This window comes from Bombina bombina, chromosome 1 (genome assembly GCF_027579735.1).
Source record: "Bombina bombina isolate aBomBom1 chromosome 1, aBomBom1.pri, whole genome shotgun sequence".
NCBI lineage: Eukaryota > Metazoa > Chordata > Amphibia > Anura > Bombinatoridae > Bombina > Bombina bombina.
In genome coordinates, this window is record NC_069499.1 from 41,775,169 (window position 1) to 41,799,588 (window position 24,420).

A 24,420-nucleotide genomic window follows, 5' to 3' on the forward strand; every position below is an offset into this window, starting at 1 on the left:
GAATCAGGATTCCCCGAATCAGAGATGTCACCCACAGACTGAAGCTCTCCGTCCTCATGATCTGCATATTGTGACGCAGTATCAGACATGGCCCTTACAGCATCTGCACGCTCTGTATTTCTCCTAACCCCAGAGCAATCGCGCTTGCCTCTTAATTCAGGCAACCTGGATAATACCTCTGACAGGGTATTATTCATGATTGCAGCCATGTCCTGCAAGGTAATCGCTATGGGTGTCCCTGATGTAATTGGCGCCATATTAGCGTGCATCCCCTGAGCGGGAGGCGAAGGGTCTGACACGTGGGGAGAGTTAGTCGGCATAACTTCCCCCTCGTCAGAATCTTCTGGTGATATTTCTTTTATAGTTAAAGACTGATCTTTACTGTTTAAGGTGAAATCAATACATTTAGTACGAATTCTCCTATGGGGCTCCACCATGGCTTTCAAACATAATGAACAAGTAGTTTCCTCTGTGTCAGACATGTTTAAACAGACTAGCAATGAGACTAGCAAGCTTGGAAAACACTTTAAACAAGTTTACAAGCAATATAAAAAACGTTACTGCACCTTTAAGAAACACAAATTTTGTCAAAATTTGAAATAACAGTGAAAAAAGGCAGTTACACTAACGAAATTTTTACAGTGTATGTAACAAGTTAGCAGAGCATTGCACCCACTTGCAAATGGATGATTAACCCCTTAATACCCAAAAAATAATAAAAGACAAAAACTTTTTTTTTTTTTTCAAACAGTCACAACTGCCACAGCTCTACTGTGGCTTTTTACCTCCCTCAAAAACGACTTTGAAGCCTTTTGAGCCCTCCAGAGATGTCCTGGATCATGCAGGAAGAAGCTGGATGTCTGTGTCTGTAATTTTTGCTGTGCCAAAAAACGGCAAAATAGGTCCCTCCCACTCATATTACAACAGTGGAAAGCCTAAGGAAACTGTTTCTAGGCCAAATTCAAGCCAGCCATGTGGAAAAAAACTAGACCCCAATAAGTTTTATCACCAAATACATATAAAAACGATTAAACATGCCAGCAAACGTTTTATATTACAATTTTATAAGAGTATGCATCTCTATTAATAAGCCTGATACCAGTAGCTATCACTGCATTTAAGGCTTTACTTACATTAGTTCGGTATCAGCAGCATTTTCTAGCAAATTCCATCCCTAGAAAAATATTAACTGCACATACCTTATTGCAGGAAAACCTGCACGCCATTCCCTTTCTGAAGTTACCTCACTCCTCAGAATATGTGAGAACAGCCATGGATCTTAGTTACTTCTGCTAAGATCATAGAAAACGCAGGCAGATTCTTCTTCTAAATACTGCCTGAGATAAACAGTACACTCCGGCACCATTTAAAAATAACAAACTTTTGATTGAAGAATAAACTAAGTATAAAACACCACACTCCTCTTACGACCTCCATCTTGGTTGAGGCTTGCAAGAGAATGACTGGATATGACAGTTAGGGGAGGAGCTATATAGCAGCTCTGCTGTGGGTGATCCTCTTGCAACTTCCTGTTGGGAAGGAGAATATCCCATAAGTAATGGATGATCCGTGGACTGGATACACTTAACAAGAGAAATGCCCCTGTTTTTAATAGTATTTTTAAAAAGCGGGCTTTCATTCACCAAAGTTTACCTTCACTTTAAATTAAACATTACTATGAAAATCATAAGTAGAGTATAATTACACCCTAATATTTAACACTGAATCACAACATAATTGGGACGGACAGGAGAGATACACTTATACCATGATCAACCTATCCTGACGGTGACGTTGGAGTAGAATATTTATTTTACTTGACTTTTGTACTATATTTTGTTCTAAGCTTTGATTATAAACTTTTAACAATAGATTAACAAGGATATAGATTACAGATGCATATAATGTATTCAAACTGGTACATCTGTATGACTTTCTGTACGATTTCTTAAAGGGACACTAAACCCAATTTTTTTTCTTTCATCATTCAGATAGAGCATGCAATTTTGAGCAACTTTCTAATTTACTCCTATTATCAATTTTTCTTCGTTCTCTTGCGATCTTTATTTGAAAAAGAAGGCATCTAAGCCAAGAAGCCAGACAATTTTTGGTTCAGTACCTTGGACAGCAGAATTTTTAAGTCAACTTTTATTTACAGAAATATAAGGAAACTATTCTTTGGAGACCAAATACTCTTTTTCTGCAATACTTTTAAAGTAATGCAGTAAAGCAGGCAGAAAGCTTAGGGGCTGAACTGGTACCTAAATCCTATGCTTGCACCTCACTGAGTGCTCAGTTCTAGGCCAGTGGGGTGCAAGCGTAGCCCCCTAGGAGGTAAGCATTCTGCCTACTTTGTGTTTTGTGTCCCTTTAACTTTACTCCTTTTCGAAGTGAAAATGGAGTCATACAATGCAGCAATAAGAGACTAGATTTGTGTTTATAGTAAAGAAATACATTTTTACAACCCACTGGAGAATATATATATATATTTTTTTTAATCATTTAACATATAAATTATATTTGAAACCTTTAAAGAATAAAATCATAAACTTGAATTATAATCAGTACCTGAGAATGAGTTAACTCTGTATATTTAAAAAAATACAACAACAGCCCCAATCAAATAAACATTTAATGAATACATTTTGTTAAAATCAGTAAAAAAAATAAATAAAATGAAAATGAATAGAAGTAGAAAAAAGCTAAGTTTAAACCATGGCCTTTATTGATGCTCTTCAGCGAGCGCTTTTTACATATACATCTCTGTGTTGCTTATGAAAAAGACAGAAAAAGTGCATATTACAGGAGAATGTTTTATTGTGCTGTTCTGCAGCCAGAGATGGTGGCATCAGACTAGCGTTCACAATGAGGCAAAATAAAATACACTGATTTTAGTAATGCTACTCATTGTACATACTGTTTGGCTCACACACACTATCCGCTCCTGCGAGTAAAACGTCCTGATATACAGCCTAGTGCACTTTCTCGCCCATTACCTGCGCACCATGGCCAGGCCACATTTTACGCATGATCACCGATTTACCAAAGATGCATTTACAACGTGTATAGAAGTGAATGTATAACTTATCAGCTTAAGTCCAAGATACTGGATGAGGTAACCTAGGACGTAGTCTGAGTAATAATGGGCAAGACAGAGTATCTGTATGAGTGTACAGCATATTAAACACAGAAGGAGGGATTTAAAAAACCCTTGTTTAATGTACAAACATGAATACAAATTGATAAAAAAAATCACTTTGTACATAATGTATATGCAAAACTGCTTTTAAATACAGGTTTCAGGAAGGAATATTTACAAAATGTATCACCCTATGGAACAATCCATAGAACACACCTTACTTAATGCTGCATCTCAACTCCAAGAGATATATGTTAGGCAGTATAGCAAAGATGATCACAGAGAATGAGTGTTATGAAGTCAACTAGAATAATTTAGTTGCTGATAAGTAATTACGTACAAGGACTGCCAAAGTTTAAAGAACAGGAATACGGTAATAGCTTTTCAGTGTGATAGGACTAAGCGCTATTGTATTGGAAGAGAAATTTGACCCTCCTCTTTTTTTTTTTTTAATTTTATTAATATTTTAAAAAATACATAAAAATACAACATCCAATGTCTGAATAAATATATTTAACAAGTTGCAAGATAATACCTTATTTTACACAAAAAAAAAAATCAGCTTTAGAAATCTGGTTAAATAACTTCGCTGCTGTCATATATTTTCTTTTTGTCTTTTTGTAACAAAATAAAAACTCTGAAATTACATAGAAAAAGACAAAATATATTTGTCAAGGGATATATAGTCCACTGAAAACTTATTCACAATTCCACTGTAAACATTAATAAAGGTTAAAATATTTGCATAATCATGTGCTCTAAATTCCTGTAAAAAGTGGAAGACTTTTTTTCTTCTAAATGTATTTTTCAGTCAACTACATTCCCTTAAACAACTTATTTTGTCTTGCTTACAGTTTTAAAACTGGGCACTCTGCTGAACACATTGGACTTTGGCAGTTCTGTATATATATATATATATATTTATGTGTATATATACATATATATATATATAAATATATATATAGCAAGTGCTTCCAAAATGAAGACCTTAAAAATGGGAAGGTAATTTGCAGCCAGATCACAAGTGCAGCTGCTGTATTTACGGTAATTCATCTTTGCTAGCACATTGATGCTTTAGCATATTCACTTTTTTCCTGGGTACTTCATGTGTTCCGGAAAACTTTATTCAGACATTCAAATCTCTAAAAAGTGTCCTTATTCTCTTTAGAAAAAGAAGGGACCACTGTGGCACGCTGACTGCTAGTCTCCTATTCCTAATCATCTTATTTAATAAGAATAAAATTATGTATGAAATGGGAATTAGGGATGCGATCCAGCAGAGGGAAATTGGAAAGAAAAAAAAGAAAAAATACTTGGCAATGTCAAACCAGTTGAGTGCTTTGTGTGGTTGTATTTAGGGTCGAGGGGATGTGTGTATATGTCCATGGCAGCTGATAACTGGGGGGGAAAACACCAGTATCACCTGCACTCTAAAGCAAGAGTGTTTTGTGGGGGAGAGGACGAGGAAGGGCTCATTCCGGTTTCAGAGGATGTTGAAGACATTGATGCTCCTGCATTGGATACTGTAGGTAAGAAAATACAAAGAAAATGATCAGAACTTCAATAATAATACAACTTTGACACTGAAAGGCAACAAGTAAAAATAAAAATATTTAAACAGGCATTAAAAGGGACATTAAACCAATTTTTTCTCCTTTCATAAATCAGATAGAGCATGTAATTTAAAAAAAACCCTTTCCAATATACTTCTATTATCAAATTTTCTTCGTTCTCTTGGAATCCATTGCGGAAAAGCAGCAAAGTAAGCCTAAGAGCGCGCACGTGACTGTAGACTATATAGCAGCCGTTTTGCAATAATATTATACATTTGCAACTTTTACGTGTGCATGTTACCTACCTAGGTATCTCTTTGACAAGGAATTTGCGTTGTTCCCACAATATACTTTAACACCAATACCTCGGTCAGTAGCATGTCTAAAGCACTACATGGCAATAAATACTGCTGCCATCTAGTGCTATTGAAAATGTATAGCATTGTTAAAAGTATTCTTGCAATATGTTCTACAAGCAGAAGCTTTGTTTTTTATAAGTTTGTTATACAATATACTCTACAAACGTAGATCTGATTCATATGTATTTGTCTGCACTGTAACGGCTGACACCTTGTTGGGGTTGGCTCTATCTTCCATAAGTTAACCATACAATATGCTCTACAAACGTACATCTGATTCATATGAATTTGTCTGCACTGTAACGGCTGACACCTTGTTGGGGTTGGCTCTATCTTCCATAAGTTAATCATACAATATGCTCTACAAACGTACATCTGATTCATATGTATTTGTCTGCACTGTAACGGCTGACACCTTGTTGGGGTTGGCTCTATCTTCCATAAGTTAATCATACAATATGCTCTACAATAGGGATGGGTGAATGTTTCTCAAAATTCTAAATTTAAAACAAATTTTGATACATTTGTTCGAATTTTGAATGTTTATATAACATTCTATATTCAAATTTTCATTTTCTAGTTTTTCAATAACATTCGAAAATATTAGTTCAAATAATAGAATGTTTAGCTATGTATTTTATATCGCACTCAATTTCGAAATGTAATATTCGAATGTAACATTAAAATTCAAAATAGTATTTCTAGTCTACAACTGTGCTGTATAAATGTAATATATGAATTCCAATTGTAGCAATATAAGGGATTTTGAAAGTGAATCCACTATTTTAGAGAACACATTTTTAGATAAGGGCTATGATAGTAATTTATTGAAGACAGCTAAACAAAAAGCTCTTAATTAGGACCGAACAGGGTTATTAGAATATAAAAAAGGAAAATAAGTTTAATCAAATCAGAAATAATACTATTAGGGAAGTAAGATTTGTCACTACCTTCAATGAAGGCTCTAGTTTAATACAAAAGGCATTAACCAAACATTAGGCAATTTTAAAAGCAGATCCCATTTTAGGTCCAACCTTAGGGAATCAACCCTGTATAATCTATAAAAAGGGAAGAATTTTAAAAAATATTTTGGCCCCCACTAAATTAAAGGACAGTTCTGTTAGATTAGAAAATAGTATTTGGCTGTCTAGTATCAAGGGTACAAAAAGGTGTGGAAAAACAAGGTGCAGTATGTGCACGCATATTGATTTTTCCACAAATTTTTGTAACACAGATAATTCCCAAAATGTTGAAATTAAATATAAAAATAGTTGTAATGCCATATTCGTAGTTTATCTTTTAAACTGTGGATGTGGTTTAAAGTATGTAGGGCGTACAAAAAGAAAGATAAGAAGACGCTTTACTGAACACTTATATAACATTAAAACAAAATTGTTAAAACATAGTGAATCAAAACATTTTTTAGAGGTCCATAATTGTGATCCTAGCACATAATAGGCTCCTAAAGTTAAGAAAGCAGGAGACTTTTTGGATTTTCAAGTTAGACAGTTCTGAACCAAAGGGCTTAAATGTCGACATAGACATACAGGCATATATGTAATATTTCCTGTAACTATTTTTGATACTATTTGTTGTGATAATATCATAGCTGCGAACATACTCTATGTTGATCATTTATGCCGATTATAGGGTGTTATTTCATATAGGTATAATGAATGATGACATTAGTTTAGAGTTTTTAAATTTGATACCACATATATATCAAAATTTATTACATTTTGTATGCCGAGTATTTTTTCATTTTAAATAAGAAAACAGTGTATGGCAAATGATGTTTCTATTTTATATTTGTTTGTTATCAATGTGTATCCAAATATTGTATACAATGTATATCAGAATGGATATTGCTTAACAGCTACGGCAAGGTGATTAATCCTTATCTTTGGATTGGCTAATACGGAATATAAACATGCCAGGGGGCGTTTTTTTAACTTTAAAAAGCCCGCGTATGCCAAAGCTGTAATTCAATCCACCTCTTGAGAAAGCCCGACCGGCGTCGGGAGAAACGTGTTGAGAAACTCATAAGAACTTGCAGTCCTGATCTCGCTAGTGGCGACAAATAACAGCCCACGGTAATCTTGTCAAGATCGTCAATACGTTGCAGGAACAACACGGAACCGTAGAGTGGCCTTAACAATCATCCGCAGGAGCTCAGTGGACTTCAAATTATGACATGCTTTTAATCATTTGATTTCTAGTAAGTACATACATTTTAGCGCTTATTGTGTGTTTAACCCCTTAACGACTGAGGACGTGCAGGGTACGTCCTCAGAAAAAAGGCAGTTAATGCCTGAGAACGTACCCTGCACGTCCTCAGTGTGGAAAGCAGCTGGAAGCGATCCTGCTCGCTTCCAGCTGCTTTCCGGTTATTGCAGTGATGCCTCGATATGGAGGCATCCTGCAATAACCTTTTTAAGTCATCCGGTGCAGAGAGAGCCACTCTGTGGCCCTCTCTGCACCGGAGATCGGTGGCTACCTGCGTTGGTGGGTGGGAGCCGGACCGGGAGGCGGGTGGCGGCCATCGATGGCCATGTGGATCTGAAGGGGGGCGGGATCGTGGGCGGGGGTGGCTGGGGGCGCGCACGGGCGCGCGCGCGTGCACGGGTGGGTGGGGGCGGGCGCGTGCACGGGGAGGGAGCGGGTGGTAACCGCTACACTGCAGAAAATGGGGAAATAAAAAATATAATAAAAAATAAAATCCAAACAATCAGCAAGGTGGTGGGGGTTTGTTTGTGGGGGGTGGGGGGTTGGGGGAAGCTACACTACAGAAAAAAACAAAAAAAACCCCAAAAAAAGCACTTTTTATTGTAAACTGGGTACTGGCAGACAGCTGCCAGTACCCAAGATGGCCCCCAATAAGGCAGAGGGGAGGGTTAGAGAGCGGTTTTGGGGGGGATCAGGGAGGTTGGGGGCTAAGGGGGGGATCCTACACAGTAGCATATGTAAATATGCTAAAAAAAAAATTCATTTTTTTTTAAAAACCCTTTTATTTTAGTACTGGCAGACTTTCTGCCAGTACTTAAGATGGCGGGGACAATTGTGGGGTGGGGGAGGGAAGGGAGCTGTTTGGGAGGGATCAGGGGGTGGGATGTGTCAGATGGGAGGCTGATCTCTACACTAAAGCTAAAATTAACCCTGCAAGCTCACTACAAACTCCCTAATTAACCCTTTCACTGCTAGCCATAATACACGTGTGAGGCGCAACAGGATTTAGTGGCCTTCTAATTACCAGAAAGCAACGCCAAAGTCATATATGTCTGCTATTTCTGAACAAAGGGGATCCCAGACAAGCATTTACAACCATTTGTGCCATAATTGCACAAGCTGTTTGTAAATGATTTCAGTGAGAAACCTAAAATTGTGAAAAATTTTACGTTTTTTTTAATTTGATCGCATTTGGCGGTGAAATGGTGGCATGAAATATACCAAAATGTGCCTAGATCAATACTTGGGGTTGTCTACTACACTACACTAAAGCTAAAATTAACCCTACAAGCTCCCTAAAAGCTCCCTAATTAACCCCTTAACTGCTGGGCATGATACACTTGTGGTGCGCAGTGGCATTTAGCGGCCTTCTAATTACCAAAAAGCAACGCCAAAGCCATATATGTGTGCTATTTCTGAACAAAGGGGATCCCAGAGAGGAATTTACAACCATTTATGCCATAATTGCACAAGCTGTTTGTAAATGATTTCAGTGAGAAACCTAAAGTTTGTGAAAAAATTTGTGAAAAAGTGAACAATTTTTTGTATTTGATCGCATTTGGCGGTGAAATGGTGGTATGAAATATACCAAAATTGGCCTAGATCAATACTTTGGGATGTCTACTAAAAAAAAATATATACTTGTCAAGGGATATTCAGGGATTCCTGAAAGATATTAGTGTTCTAATGTAACTAGCGCTAATTTTGGAAAAAAATGGTTTGGAAATAGCAAAGTGCTACTTGTATTTATGGCCCTATAACTTGCAAAAAAAGCAAAGAACATGTAAACATTGGGTATTTCTAAACTCAGGACAAAATTTAGAAACTATTTAGCATGGGTGTTTTTTGGTGGTTTTAGATATGTAACAGATTTTGGGGGTCAAAGTTAGAAAAAGTGTGTTTTTTTCCATTTTTTCCTCATATTTTATAATTTTTTTTATAGTAAATTATAAGATATGATGAAAATAATGGTATCTTTAGAAAGTCCATTTAATGGCGAGAAAAACGGTATATAATATGTGTGGGTACAGTAAATGAGTAAGAAGAAAATTACAGCTAAACACAAACACCGCAAAAATGTAAAAATAGCCTTGGTCCCAAACGGACAGAAAATGGAAAAGTGCTCTGGTCACTAAGGGGTTAAATAAAACTTCACTTGAGTCAGAGTTTTGCGCTGGTTATTTCTTATATATATTCGAATTCCAATGCCGCATTCGAATGTCACATTTAAACTCGAATGGAGCATTCAAATTCGAAATAGTATTTCTAGTCTACAACTGTGTTGTATAAATGTAATATTCGAATTTGAATGTCACATTCAAATTTGAATGTAGCATTCGACTTCGAAATAGTATTTCTAGTCTATAACTGTTTTATAAAGGTAATATTAGAAAAAGAATGTGACATTCAAAAACTGTAAATAACATTCGACAATAGAATTTTTATGAATATTCGTTCTTATCAACATTCGTTTATGTAAATAGAATTTCTAAAATAACATTGGTTCTAAAATTCGATTCATGTGAATTTGTACGCACTGCAGCTGCCGACACCTAGCTAAGGTTAGCCCTGTTTTTCATAAGTTGCCATTAATAATATGTTCTACTAAAATGTATTTATTATGCGTATTTATCTGCACTACAGCTGTTAACACCTCGTTAAGGCTAGTTCTGCTCTCCATAAGTTAGCCTATATAATATGCTCAACAAAAGTGTATCTGATTTTTGTAGTTTTGATATCATTATAGTTTCTGACTCTTTATTAAGGTGGAGGACATGATGATGTTCCTAATGTGTATTATATGACACCAGTAGTCTCTAACATTAAGCAACCCACGATATAAGGGAGATACGCATCATCCTCAACATATATATCTTTTCTGAGTGACGCTGACCTTCTCCTCGTGGATTACGGCAGCAAAAAGTTACTACCTGAAGTTGTCTGTCTTTAATAGATGAAATTGTTTGGCGCACTCACTTTTCCTATGTGGAACATTATATACTCCTGGCCTACAATTATATAATCTTGTGGCTTATTCTGATGGAGTTCCCTGCTATGCTTTTCTCTTAGAGGAGGAAATCTCCAAAAAAAACTTCACGATACACACTCCTATTTTGCAACTATTCATATAGTCTATTTTTATGTTTCTACATATTCACACTCCATCTTTTATTACAAGATCTTTACATCTGAATTATATCTATGCAGGGTGTTATATATTTTTTAAGTTAGTATTAAAAGTATTAAAAGTATCTTTCAAAACTTTGTATATACAGCTTGATTCAATCCTATAATATCCCATTATTTTCTGTATACATACTGAGGACCCATGAGAGGCCCAAAATGTTGTTGTTTGGGACAAAAACGAGGATAGTTATCTTAGATTTATGTATAATCTCATGAAGCATTATATGTATTTTTACATATTGCAATTTCACTTATGCAAATATTGCATTTGTAATGTGCAAGTCCTCAATAAAAATCTTTAAAAAATAAAATAAAAATCGATAATTAGACTTTCAGCTTAAAGGGACACTGAACCCAATTTTTTTTCTTTTGTGATTCAGATAGATCATGACATTTTAAGCAACTTTCTAATTTACTCCTATTATCAATTTTTCTTCATTCTCTTGGTATCTTTATTTGAAAAGCAAGAATGTAAGTTTAGATGCTGGACCATTTTTGTTGAACAACCTGGGTTGTTCTTGCCGATTGGTGGATAAATTCATCCTCCAATAAACAAGTGCTGTCCAGGGTCTGAACCAAAAACTGGATGGCTCCTTAGCTTAGATGCCTTCTTTTTCAAATAAAGATAGCAAGAGAATGAAGAAAAAAATTATAATAGGAGTAAATTAGAAAGTTGCTTAAAATTGTCTGCTCTATCTGAATCATTAAAGAAACTATTTGAGTTCAGTGTCCCTTTAAGAGTTTCTCTCTGTCCGTATGAGAACAAGTTAACCTCTAATTAACCCTTTCAGTGCTAATGACGGCTCTGAAACGTGACAGAGTTTCTCACTCTGGTGCTAATGACGGCTCAGAGCTGTCATGAGCACTCTCCCACCTTGAGGGAAATCTGGGGGCTCCTTACTGCTCCTACCACGTGATGCGCGGTGACGTCACGCGCAATTACGCAATGACGTCACCGCACAACTTTATTTATACTTAAAGGGACACTGTACCCAAAGTTTTTCTTTCGTGATTCAGATTGAGCATGAAATGTTAAGCAACTTTCTAATTTACTCCTATTATCAAATTTTCTTCATTCTCTTGGTATCTTTATTTGAAATGCAAGAATGTAACTTTAGATGCCGGCCCATTTTTGGAGAACAACCTGGGTTGTCCTTGCCGATTGGTGGATAAATTCATCCACCAATAAAAAAGTGCTGTCCAGAGTACTGAAAGCAAAAAAAAGCTTAGATGCCTTTTTCAAATAATGATGGCAAGAGAACAAAGAAAAATTGATAATAGGAGTAAATTAGAAAGTTGCTTAAAATTGCATGCTCTTTCTGAATTACAGAAGAAAAAAATTGGGTACAGTGTCCCTTTAACAACGTTTTTTTGAACATTCTTTTGCCAAACATTGCTAACACTGTAACTGAAAAATTAATTAAAAAAAAAAACGTATTCCTGCAAAACTGCTGCCATATATTACGCCAGGCGCTGCACACCTGAAAGCCTACTTAACCTGCTTTTCAGTATATCATGAGAACAAAGTCATCTAAATCATGACAAAAAACTCATCATATATTGCTTAATCTGGCCAAAAAAACGTAAGGTATTTAGCTGCTCTAAAATGTCTGTGATAATCTCATGAATAAGAAGTCAAATTCAACAAAACTAGCACAAAAAATAAAATAAAACCATAAATTCAAACTTCTAGAAAAACATAATTTATTCTTACCTGATAAATTTATGTATTTTTTTACACGGTGAGTCCACTGATCATCTTAATTACTGTTGGGAATATCACTCCTGACCAGCAGGAGGAGGCAAAGAGCACCGCAGCAAAAGCTGTTAAATACCACTCCCCCTACCCACATTCCCCAGTCATTCGACCAAAGGGAAAGGAAGTAATCTAAGGTGTAGAGGTGCCTGAAGTTTACAGAAAAGCAAACTGTCTGAAAAACAGGAAGCGCTGTGGACTCACCATGTCAGAAAGAAAGAAAGAAAGAAAGAAATAAATTTCTCAGGTAAGAATAAATTATGTTTTCTTTCTAATGACAAAGCGAGTCCACCGATCATCTCTAATTACTGTTGGGAACCAATACCCAAGCTAGAGGACATGGATTATAAGGGAGGGGCAAGACAGTTAACCTAAACAGAAGGCACCACTGCTTGAAGAACCTTTCTCCCAAAAGAAGCTTCTGCTGAAGCAAAAGTATCAAATTTGTAAAATTTAGAAAAAGTATGCAAAGATGATCTACAGAAGCTCCATTTTTGAAAGCCCAAGAAGATGAAACATCTCTCGTGGAATGAGCCGTGATTCTCTCAGGAGGCTGCTGACCAGCAGTCTAATATGCCAATCGAATAACACTCCTCAACCAACAAGAAAGAGAAGTAGCCATAGCTTTCTTACCCTTACACTTCCCAGAAAAGACAACAAATAAAGAAGAAGACTGGCAAAAATCCTTAGTCGCCTGCAAATAATATTTCAATGCACGAACCACATCCAGGTTGTGCAACAAACGCTCCTTATGAGAAGAAGGATTAGGAAACAAAGAAGGAACAACAATCTCTTGATTAATATTCTTATCAGAAACAACCTTGGGAAGAAAACCCAAGGCAGTACGCAGAACTACCTTATTAGAGTGAAAAATAAGAAAAGGCGATTCATACTGTAAGGCTGAAAGCTCTGAAACTCTTTGAGGAGAAGAAATAGCCACCAGAAACAAAACCTTCCAAGATAACATCCTAATATCCAAAGAATGCATAGGTTCAAACGGAGCCTGTTGAAGAACTCTAAGAACCAAATTAAGACTCCAAGGTAGAGTAGTAGACTTAAACACAGGCCAAATTCTAACCAAGGCCTGACAAAAAGAATGAACATCTGGCACATCCGCCACGCGCTTGTGCAATAAAATAGATAAAGCAGAAATTTGACCCTTCAGGAGAAAAGAAAATCCTAGGAATCCTAATTCTACTCCACGAGTAGTCTTTGGATTCACACCAATACACATATTTACGCCAAATCTTATAATAAATCTTCCTAGTCACAGGCTTACGAGCCTAAATCATAGTCTCAATGACTGACTCAGAAAAAAACATACTTAGAAAGAATCAAGCGTTCAATCTCCAAGCAGCCAGCTTCAGAGAAACGAGATTTGGATGAAGGAAGGGACCCTGCAGAAGAAGGTTCTTCCTTAAAAGACATCTCCACCAGATCTGCAAACCAGATTCTGCAAGGCCATGCCGAGCAATGAGAATCACAGATGCCCTCTCTTGTTTGACCCGAGCAATTACCCGAGGAAGAAGAGCAAACGGAGGGAACACATATGCCAGACTGAAAGTCCTAGGAACTACCAGAGCATCTATCAGAACAGCTTGAGTATCCTTTGACCTCGACCCGTACCTCGGGAGCTTGGCATTCTGACGAGATGCCATGAGATCCAACACCAGCTGCCCCCAACTGAGAATCAAGCTGGAAAATACCTCTGGATGAAGTTCCCACTCCCCCGGATGAAAAGTCTGTCTGCTCAGAAAATCTGCTTCCCAATTGTCCACCCCTGGAATGTGGATAGCAGACAAACAGTTGTGAATCTCCGCCCACTGAATAATCTTGGCTACATCTGTCATGGCCAAGGAACTCTGTGTTCCTCCCTGATGATTGATGTAAGCCACTGACGTTATGTTGTCCGACTGAAACCTGATAAACTGGGTTGAAGCTAGCTGAGGCTAGGCTAGAAGAGCATTGAAAATTGCTCTCAGTTCCAAAACATTTATTGGAAGAAACGACTCCTCCCGAGTCCATAGACCCTGAGCCTTTAATGAACCCCAGACAGCACCCCAGCCTAGCAAACAGGCACCTGTGCTAACAATCACCCAGGCAGGTCTGCGAAAGCAAGTTCCCTGATAGAGAAGATCCTGAGACAACCACCATGAAAGAGAATCTCTGGACATGATCTAGAACAATCTTTGGAGATAGATCCGCATAAACCCCGCTCCACTGCCTGAGCAAGTATAACTGCAGAGGTCTGAGATGGAACCGAGCAAACGGAATGATGTCCATGACTGAAACCATCAGATCAATAACCTCCATGCACTAAGCCACTGACGGCCGAAGAAGGGACTGAAGAGCAAGACTCAAATTGAAAATCTTTGACTTTCTTGCTTCTATCAGAAAAATCTTCATCTCTAGAGAATCTATAATGGTCCCCAAAAATAACACTCTTGTAGCCGGAATTAAGGAACTTTTCCCTAAATTCACCTTCCAACCGTGGGAGCGCAGAGTGTGGGAATTTGCTAGTTAAAAAGATGGAGCCTGAACTAGAATGTCGTCCAGATAAGGAGCCACTGCAACACCCTTCAATCGAAGCACTGCCAACAATGCTTCCAGGACCTTTGAAAATTTTCTTGGAGCTGTTGCCAGACCAAAAGGAAGAGCTACAAACTGATATTGTTTGTCTAGAAATGCAAATCTTAGGAATCTGTGATGATCCCTGTGAATGGGAATATGCAGATACGCATCCTTTAGATCCACTGTGGTCATGAACTGACCTTCCTGAACCAAAAGGAAGAATGGAACGAATAGTTCCCATCTTGAAAGACGGAACCCTGAGTAACTTTTTTACACTCTTGAGATCTAAAAAAGGTCTGAAAGTTCCCTCCTTTTTGGGAACGAAAAACCCAGACCCTGTTCCTGAACCGGAACTATCACTGCCATATCGGAAAGATTCTGAACAGAACGTAAGAACGCCTCTCCTTTTATCTGGTTTACAGATAACCTGGAAAGAAGAAACCTGCCTCTGGGTGGAAAATTCTTGAACTCTAGTTTGTAACCCTGGGACAGGATATCTACCACCAAGGGATCCTGAACATCTCGAACCCAAACTTGAGTGAAGAAAGATTCTGCCCCCCACAATATCCATTCCCAGATCGGGGGCAGACCCTTCATGCTGATTTTGAGTCAGCAACAGGCTTCCTGGACTGCTTCCTCTTATTCCAAGACCGATTTGACTTCCGAGATGGCTTGGACTGTTCCTGCTTGGAGGAAGAAGAGGAAGATTTACCAGAGAAGTTACGAAAGGAATGAAAATTACTCTGCCGACCCTTCTGTTTATTTCTTTTATCTTGAGGAAGAGAATGCCCCTTCCCTCCCGTAATATCAGAAATAATCTCAGCCAAACCTGGCCCAAACAAAGTCTTACTCTTGTAAGGAATAGACAAAAGCTTAGACACATCCGCAGACCAGGATTTTAACCATAAAGCTCTGCGAGCTAAAATAGCAAAACCAGAAATTTTAGCTCCCAACTTGATGACCTGTAGAGAAGCATCTGCAATAAAGGAATTAGTCAACTTCAAAGCCTTGATTCTATCTTGAATTTCTTCAAGAGGAGTATCTTACTGAATAGAATCAGACAATGCATCAAATCAATATGCCGCCGCACTAGTAACCGTAGCAATACATGCAGCCAGTTGCCATTGATACCCCTGGTGAACATAAATCTTTTTAAGCAAAGCTTCCAACTGCTTATCCGTAGGATCTTTAAAAGGAACAGTTGTCCTCAATAGAAATAGCAGTCCTCTTAGTCAGAGTGGAAACTGCTTCCTCCACCTTAGGAACCATCTTCCTTAATAGAATCAACAATAGGAAACCTAAAAATTGGAGAAGGGGAAAAAGGAATCCCAGGCTTCTCCCATTCTCGTGCAATAATATCTGAAACACGATCTGGTATAGGAAAAACTTCCACCGAGGAAGGGACATCAAAAAACGTATTAAGTTTACTAGATTTCTTAGGAATAACCATGACTGACACCTCAGAGTCATCCAAGGTAGCCAAAACCTCCTTGAGTAACAAACTGAGGTGCTCTAGCTTAAACCTAAAGGAAACAACCTTAGGTTCATAAGAAGGATTTACACTATCAGAATCCGAGATCTCACTCGCAGATGCTACTGAAGTATCTTCCTCCTCAGACTTATCAGAAGAAACACTAGACACAATTGCAACAGAATCAGAAACCTTATACTTCCTCTTGCGCTTCCCCTGCAACATAGGAAAAGCAGACAAAGCCTCAGATACTGCCGAGGATATATGGGTAGCCATATCCTGCAAGGAAAAAACAACCTGAGACGAAACATAGGGCACTTCAGAAGAAAGCTGCAGATTAGCCTGAACAGGAGACTCCTGAACAACATCCGCCCTAGACAATGAAGGCTCAGAATCAAAGTCTATACTTGTAATGTAATGTTCTCTCAATACAAGAGGAACAGAAAGGGATAGGAGGCTCAACATTAGTATTTAAACATAGACAACAAGCAACAGCTTGCAGGGCCTCTTGGACCATCTTATTCCAAAGGAAAAAAACCTTAAACAATAAAAAATTAAAAAAAAAAAAAAAAAAAGTTAAAAATTCAAAAATCTAAATTTTTAATGAAACAAAAAACGTTACTGTCCCTTTAAATTTAAAATAATTTTTTATTTACTAAAAAAAAAACTGCAACAATTTCTCACAAAATGAATGCAAAAAGAGAAGGAAAAGGACCTGTGGAAAAATGAAAAGGCTGAGTAAACTTACTCAAACTTTCAACCAAGGGCAGCATGAAATTACTTGGGAGGCCCAGTGGGGATTATACCACACAAGTTCCCAAATGCTTAAAAGCCACCACTTGCTCTACTGAGGTCATTAGAAAGAAATGCTCATTACTTTATGCACCTCTGCTTTGAGAGAGAAGATGGCTATGTATCAGTATTCTGTGACAACACCATCAAATTAATAACCCATGGTTGGCCAGAGAAAGATACAAAAGAAGGAAGACGTGCTTATCTGAAAATGAACATACTAAAGTAGCTTGCCATATGGGCTAGAACCTATCCATGATGAAAACACAATGGGGTCAATTTATCAAGCTGCATATGGAGCTTGATGCCCTGTGTTTCTAAAGACCGCTGCTCCATAACTTGTTCGCCTGTTTTGAGGCGGCGGACAGAAATTAACTCGATCGAATACAAATCGGGTTGATTGATACCCCCTGCTAGTGGCTGATTGGCCACAAATCTACAAGGGGCGGCATTGCACCAGCAGTTCATAAGAACTGCTGGTGCAATGATAAATGCCGACCGCATATGCTGTCTGTATTTATCGATGTGCAACGGAAATGATACGCTACATTGTATCATGTCCGCTCGCACATTAATAAATTGACCCCAATATCTGTAAGGGAGGCTTTACTACTAGACACGCTTGAAAATGTATTTATGTAATAAAAACAAGAAGCACAAAAATATGTAACACACATTAAAATTGCTAAGAAATAGGATCCCTTATACAATATATTTTAAAGGGAAATTAAACTATGAAAGGCAGCTGCTTTTTGTGCCATTAAAAATCAGTATGTTATGCTACGGAGAACAATGCAGATTTTTGTTGCAGAGGAGAAAAGCTGAATGATTTGCCAGAGTAGCAAAGTAGAGTGGAAATGACTCCTTATAGAGTGCTGGGCAGGTGCTAGGCAACTAGTGAATTGCTGTACACTGAAGACATCCGGCACAAGCTGCTGATTGGCTGTCAGACAACCAAGCACAGCGTGCATTGAAGTTCCAACCCACGCAGCTGATCCGCTGCCAAGGCAACCAAGTAATAAACTCTGCAGTGTCTCTACACTTTTTAAATGGTGTAAAACAGAACTATATATAACACCAACACAATATTATATTAACCAGTAGAAAGATTGCTTAATGGCTGATAAGGACAATAACCCGAGTATTTAAAAAGGGATACGAACCCCAACATTTTTCTTTCACGATTGAGAGAATACAGTTTTTTTAAAAAAAGATTCCAATTTACGATTATGAAATGTTCTTCGTTCTCTTGTTATTCTTTGTTGAAGAGATATCTAGATAGGTAGCGTGCACGTCTGTAACACTACATGACAGGAAATAGTGCTGCCATCTAGTGCTCTTGCTAATGTATTACATTAGTACTACATGACAGGAAATAGTGCTGCCATCTAGTGCTCTTGCTAATGTATAACATTAGTACTACATGACAGGAAATAGTGCTGCCATCTAGTGCTCTTGCTAATGTATAACATTAGTACTACATAACAGGAAATAGTGCTGCCCTCTAGTGCTCTTGCTAATGTATAACATTAGTACTACATGACAGGAAATAGTGCTGCCATCTAGTGCTCTTGCATATGGATAACATTAGTACTACATGACAGGAAATAGTGCTGCCAGCTAGTGCTCTTGCTGATGTATAACATTAGTGCTACATGACAGTAAATAGTGCTGCCATCTAGTGCCCTTGCTAATATATAACATTAGTACTACATGACAGGAAATAGCACTGCCATCTAGTGCTCTTGCTAATGTATAAAATTAGTACTACATGAGAGGAAATAGTGCTGCCATCTAGTGCTCTTGTTAATGTATAACATTAGTACTACATGACAGGAAATAGTGCTGCCATCTAGTGCTCTTGCTAATGTACAACATTAGTACTACATGACAGGAAATAGTGCTGCCCTCTAGTGCTCATGTATAAAATTAGTACTACATGACAGGAAATAGTGCTGCCATCTAGTGCTCTTGCTAATGTATAAAATTAGTACTACATGAGAGGAAATAGTGCTGCCATCTAGTGCTCTTGTTAATGTATAACATTAGTACTACATGACAGGAAATAGTGCTGCCATCTAGTGCTCTTGCTAGTGTATAACATTAGTACTACATGACAGGAAATAGTGCTGCCATCTAGTGCTCTTGCTAATGTATAACATTAGTACTACATGACAGGAAATAGTGCTGCCATCTAGTGCTCTTGCTGATGTATAACATTAGTACTACATGACAGGAAATAGTGCTGCCATCTAGTGCTCTTGCTAATGTATAACATTAGTACTACATGACAGGAAATAGTGCTGCCATCTAGTGCTCTTGCTAATGTATAACATTAGTACTACATGACAGGAAATAGTGCTGCCATCTAGTGCTCTTGCTAATGTATAACATTAGTACTACATGACAGGAAATAGTGCTGCCCTCTAGTGCTCCTGCTAATGTATAACAGTACTACATGACCGGAAATAGTGCTGCCCTCTAGTGCTCTTGCTGATGTATAACATTAGTACTACATGACAGGAAATAGTGCTGCCCTCTAGTGCTCTTGCTGATGTATAACATTAGCACTACATGACAGGAAATAGTGCTACCATCTAGTGCTCTTGCTGATGTATAACATTAGTACTACATGACAGGAAATAGTGCTGCCCTCTAGTGCTCTTGCTAATGTATAACATTAGTACTACATGACAGGAAATAGTGCTGCCATCTAGTGCTCTTGCTGATGTATAACATTAGTACTACATGACAGGAAATAGTGCTGCCATCTAGTGCTCTTGCTAATGTATAACATTAGTACTACATGACAGAAAATAGTGCTGCCATCTAGTGCTCTTGCTGATGTATAACATTAGTACTACATGACAGGAAATAGTGCTGCCATCTAGTGCTCTTGCTAATGTATAACATTAGTACTACATGACAGGAAATAGTGCTGCCATCTAGTGCTCTTGCTAATGTATAACATTAGTACTACATGACAGGAAATAGTGCTGCCATCTAGTGCTCTTGCTAATGTATAACATTGTAGCCAAATTTCTGCCATATATTGCTGCAGACACCTGCAGACACGTGCACACGCCTGAGCTTACATCCCTGTTTTTCAACAAATGTTAAGAAAATAAAGAACATTTAATCATACAAATAAATTGTATGCTGTATCTGAATTATTAAGATTTTGGGTTTCATGTCCCTATGTCTGTCTGTTAGATTGGCTCATCAGCTCATGGTGTCTGAAGCCTACGTAATAAATGTGAGATGAAGGATACACAAACCCTTGTGAGATGGGGCGGTGCCTGCAGTCTTTAGACAAACAGAGGTACTAAGGGGAATCATTTGCTGTATATCAAATTACAGAAGCAACAATAAAATATTCTAATGTGCTAGAATATTGCACATTATTGTTCAGGACACCCTTTAACACCCTGCAAAGTTAAAGGGACATTAAACCCAAACATTTTCTTTCATGTGTTAGATTGAGAAAGCAATTTTAAACAGCATTCCAATTTACTTCTATTATCTAATTTGCTTGATTCTTTAGACATCCTTTGTTGAAGAAATAGCAATGCACATGGGTGAGCCAATCACACGATGCAACCATGTTCAGCCACCAATCAGCAGCTACTGAGCCTATCTAGATATGCTTTCATCAAAGGATATCAAGAGAATGAACCAAATTAGCTAATAGAAGTAAGAAAGTTGTTTAAAAATGCATGCTCCTAATATTATACTTAATTTATTTCTTATTCTTTTGACGTTCTAATATCTGCGATGTTAAGAACAATAATTCTATAACAATGTAGATATATTTTGTGATTAACGATTCTTTAGTCGGAAGGTGTGCCTTGTACGGCATAAACAATATGTTGGAATTGTTTGATGTTGAATATGTATATATATATGCTAAAACAATAATAAAAAAATAAAAAATGCATGCTCTTTCTAAATCATGAAAGAAAAAGTTTGGGTTTCATGTCCCTTTAAATCCAGCTCTCTACTGGCAATACACTACTGACCACAGCCACCGAACCAATCAGGGATGGCATATGTGTGTATCAGCCAATCACTGGCTGTGTTCAGCTAAGGATCAGCAGTTTATAGCTTCTCCCCCTTTGAGGGAATTAAACACAAAGTTCTTTCCAATCAATTGTGCAATAAAACAGACATAAAACCCAAACACAATAACGTCTCACCTTCTCGCTCTTTCTTTTTTAACCGTTTCCGCCTCCGATCAATAGTTGCTACTTCAGATTTTAAGGACATGTAATATTTCCTCATTTCCTGTAGTTTCTCTTGGAGAAAGACTATTCTTTCTGTTCCATTCATGTTATCTAATTCACCTGTAGCCCGAAAGATTTACGACAACACATTAGGCACCACAGTATACCACAATTTATACCCCCCCACCAAAAACAACCTCCCCAAATAAGCCCCCCCCCCAATATTAAATCCCTTAATGCAATGCTAACAAAATCATCCAAACTTTATTAATCTATTTAACTTTTCTTTTATACAACATAGGTCTACACAAAATAGGCTAAAAAGAAATGCTTACTGAGCTGCAGTGTCCATTTGTACGCCCGCGGAGAGGAGTGCTGGTGCTTCTCTCGATTCTTCTCCTTTTCTCCATCTTTACAATGCGGAGAGGTTATTCTGGCTGGTGACCTTGCTATTTTTTGTTGTTTGGGAACATTTGTGTGTTTGACTGGGCTGCATTTAGCAGAAGTGTCGAGTACAGGAAGGTCCTCGCTGTCACTGCTCTGCCCTAAAAGACAAGAACAAAATCTCAGCACGAGAAGTTCTCTGGGAGCAGGCACTGATTGGCTAGACTGCAAGTCTGTCAAAAGAACTGAAAAAAGGGGCAGTTTGCAGAGGCTTAAATACAAGATAATCACAGAGGTTAAAAGTATATTATTATAACTGTGTTGGTTATGCAAAACTGGGAAATGGGTAATAAAGGGATTATCTATCTTTTAAAACAATACAAATTCTGGTGTAGACTGTCCCTTTCATATGCTGCCATTGTGCAACACTGCTTTGTATTTGACTGTTCCTTTCAGACAAAGCTTCACTGTCTGCACTGTGTTAAGGAAAACTTTTCTAAGCCCTTGAAGGCCGCCTCTTATCTTAGTGCAGTTTTTCACAGTTAGATACTTCTAGATCATATGTGTCATATGGGTAACATTGTGATCACTCCTGTGGAGTCAGCACTGATCGGCTAAAATGCAAGTCTGTTAAAGGAACTGAAATAAGGGGGCAGTTAGCAGAGGCTTAGATACAAAGTAATCACAGAGGTAAAAAGTATATTATAACAGTTTTTTTATGCAAAACTGGGGAATGGGTAAGAAAGGGATTATCTATAAATTACTACTAAAAATTCTGGTGTTGAATGTCCCTTTAAGGTTTGCACATTTCTATTCCACGCCTGTAAAATTGATATTTTTAAGACATTTCCTGAAACTTTAGACAACAGGGACCAAGATGTCCAGTGAATCAGACTATGTATCCTGAAATGGATACTCTCTGGTGCTTGAAGTAGACAGAGACAGCCTGAAGTCTGTTTGAAAGTGATGCATACATAAGTCCCTCACCTATCCCATTCTTTTCACTTTTAGAGCATGCACCTATCCGTTTTGGGGTGCGTTTTTGTTTCTTTGACAGCAGATTACAGTTTCCCTCACTCATTCTTTTTGGACCTAAAGTAAAACATAGAAGAGATAATGATTTGGTAGTTTTGGGATTTTTCTAAAAACACAGCATCATGTCATAGCATAGGCAACAGAAAACTGTAACAACCTTTAGACTTTAGATTTGATACTGTAATAAATAGGCTGAGATGTCAAAAGAGAGAAAAAACAAACAAACATTCTATGGACAATGTTCATAAGAAGGTTAAGAAAGGGGACAAACCCAACGTTATATAATATTTTGCTACAGTTAATAACTTCACTACAGATAGGCCAAGGAGATGCATAACAGATCATATTTCACTTTTATGCTGCATAATTTGCACATGCTGCTCACAGAACAAAGTATACTAAATATCTGCTCCATTTTACTTGAAGAAGCCAATTACCTTTTTCCCGTATTTCTACTTCTTGCGCCGTTACACTGCAGGTGCTGGAGGTGGTGCTGGCCTCAAATCCATTAGCAGATTCACTCTCACAAAGGCCTTCCTGGGACTCTTCTGCAATGCTGTCTACCTCAATTGTAATGTCACTTTCACTCTTTATGCTGTGAGACTCATCATGGCTGAGTGCTAGCGGAGATGCCACTGAATAGTTGTGCGGCTGAACTACAGGTGACATTGTAGGAGAATTTAAAGTCTGTCTGTCAATCTCTACTTTTTGTATAACCATTTCCTCTACCTTATCTTTTTCATCCAAGTCCTCCAGATCTACCTCATGACACACCAGAGTTTCTGGTCCAATAAAGGGCATTACACTATGCTCCTCTTTGTAGGGGCTTTTAGTGATTTCATCTAGTGGCATCTCACATTCATCAGTCCTAAAGTTCTGCTCAGGCATTAGTTCTGCCGTTAATGACGGCATTTCCTCATTTACATTTTCAAGCTGCTCTTCCGTAATTGCATCAACGTGCTCTGGAACTTCAGAGCTTTCTGCAGGTTTTTCATCTGCCAAAATGACTGGCTCTTCTAGCTCACTCTCAACACGCACCTTTTTCTCAGGAGACATTTGTTCCAGCGTTTTCCTTTTTGTGCCTTTTTTCTCCTTTGTTAAGGGGTCAACTGGAAGATCCACTTCTTTAATTGCCAACTCCTCCTCATTTTGAAAAGAAGGAAACGTTACCATTTCAGGTTCTACTGGAGGCTCAACACATGACTCTTCTTGAGTTGCTGGCAAGATTTGTGTGTGTTCCGGAGAAGAATCTTTTGTTTTACTTCTCCTCCCCTTAGGCTTTGGCGATATCTCAGAATCCTTCTTTATTTCTTCTATTTGTTCCCCATAAATCTGGACAATTTGTTCAGTTTCCTCTACTTCTTGCTTTAGCGTTTCAGCAGGCTTTGTTGGACTCACTTCCCGATCTTTTGACACACAAATGATCTGTGGTTTTTCCTCCTCAGGGATGGTATCTGCTAAGCAGAAGATAGGTTCCAATTCTTTTGCAACCAGAGGCAAAAATTCTTCTTTCACAGATAATTTATCAGAAGTTCCGTCCGTATCACTATCAGAGCTACTGGAATCTGCAGTTTTTAATAAAATATATTGCATTTAGTAAAAAGGGGCAAACAATACTCAATTGATTTCAATCTATTATTAGTATAATTTTATCATTTCTATATAACAATAGTAAGAACATAAAATCTGCTGCAGAAAAGCGGCCATTGTTTGTTTTGTAAAGTG

General features: G+C 37.8%; 1 protein-coding gene across 3 annotated transcripts in view; it reads right to left on the reverse strand.

Moving 5' to 3' along the window:
* Positions 1 to 2,703: 2,703 nt before the first annotated feature.
* The window catches only part of ARID4A (AT-rich interaction domain 4A), a 79,150-nt gene continuing 57,433 nt past the window's right edge, over positions 2,704 to 24,420 (reverse strand). For all 3 annotated transcript variants that reach the window (XM_053697316.1, XM_053697315.1, XM_053697317.1), the window contains exons 21-25: positions 23,133 to 24,260; positions 22,648 to 22,752; positions 21,612 to 21,821; positions 21,250 to 21,396; positions 2,704 to 4,662 (exon numbers count right to left, since the gene is read on the reverse strand). In XM_053697316.1, the coding sequence (XP_053553291.1) occupies positions 4,559 to 4,662; positions 21,250 to 21,396; positions 21,612 to 21,821; positions 22,648 to 22,752; positions 23,133 to 24,260 (1,694 nt within the window). In that variant the 3' untranslated portion in view covers positions 2,704 to 4,558. The remainder of the gene's footprint in view (positions 4,663 to 21,249; positions 21,397 to 21,611; positions 21,822 to 22,647; positions 22,753 to 23,132; positions 24,261 to 24,420) is intronic.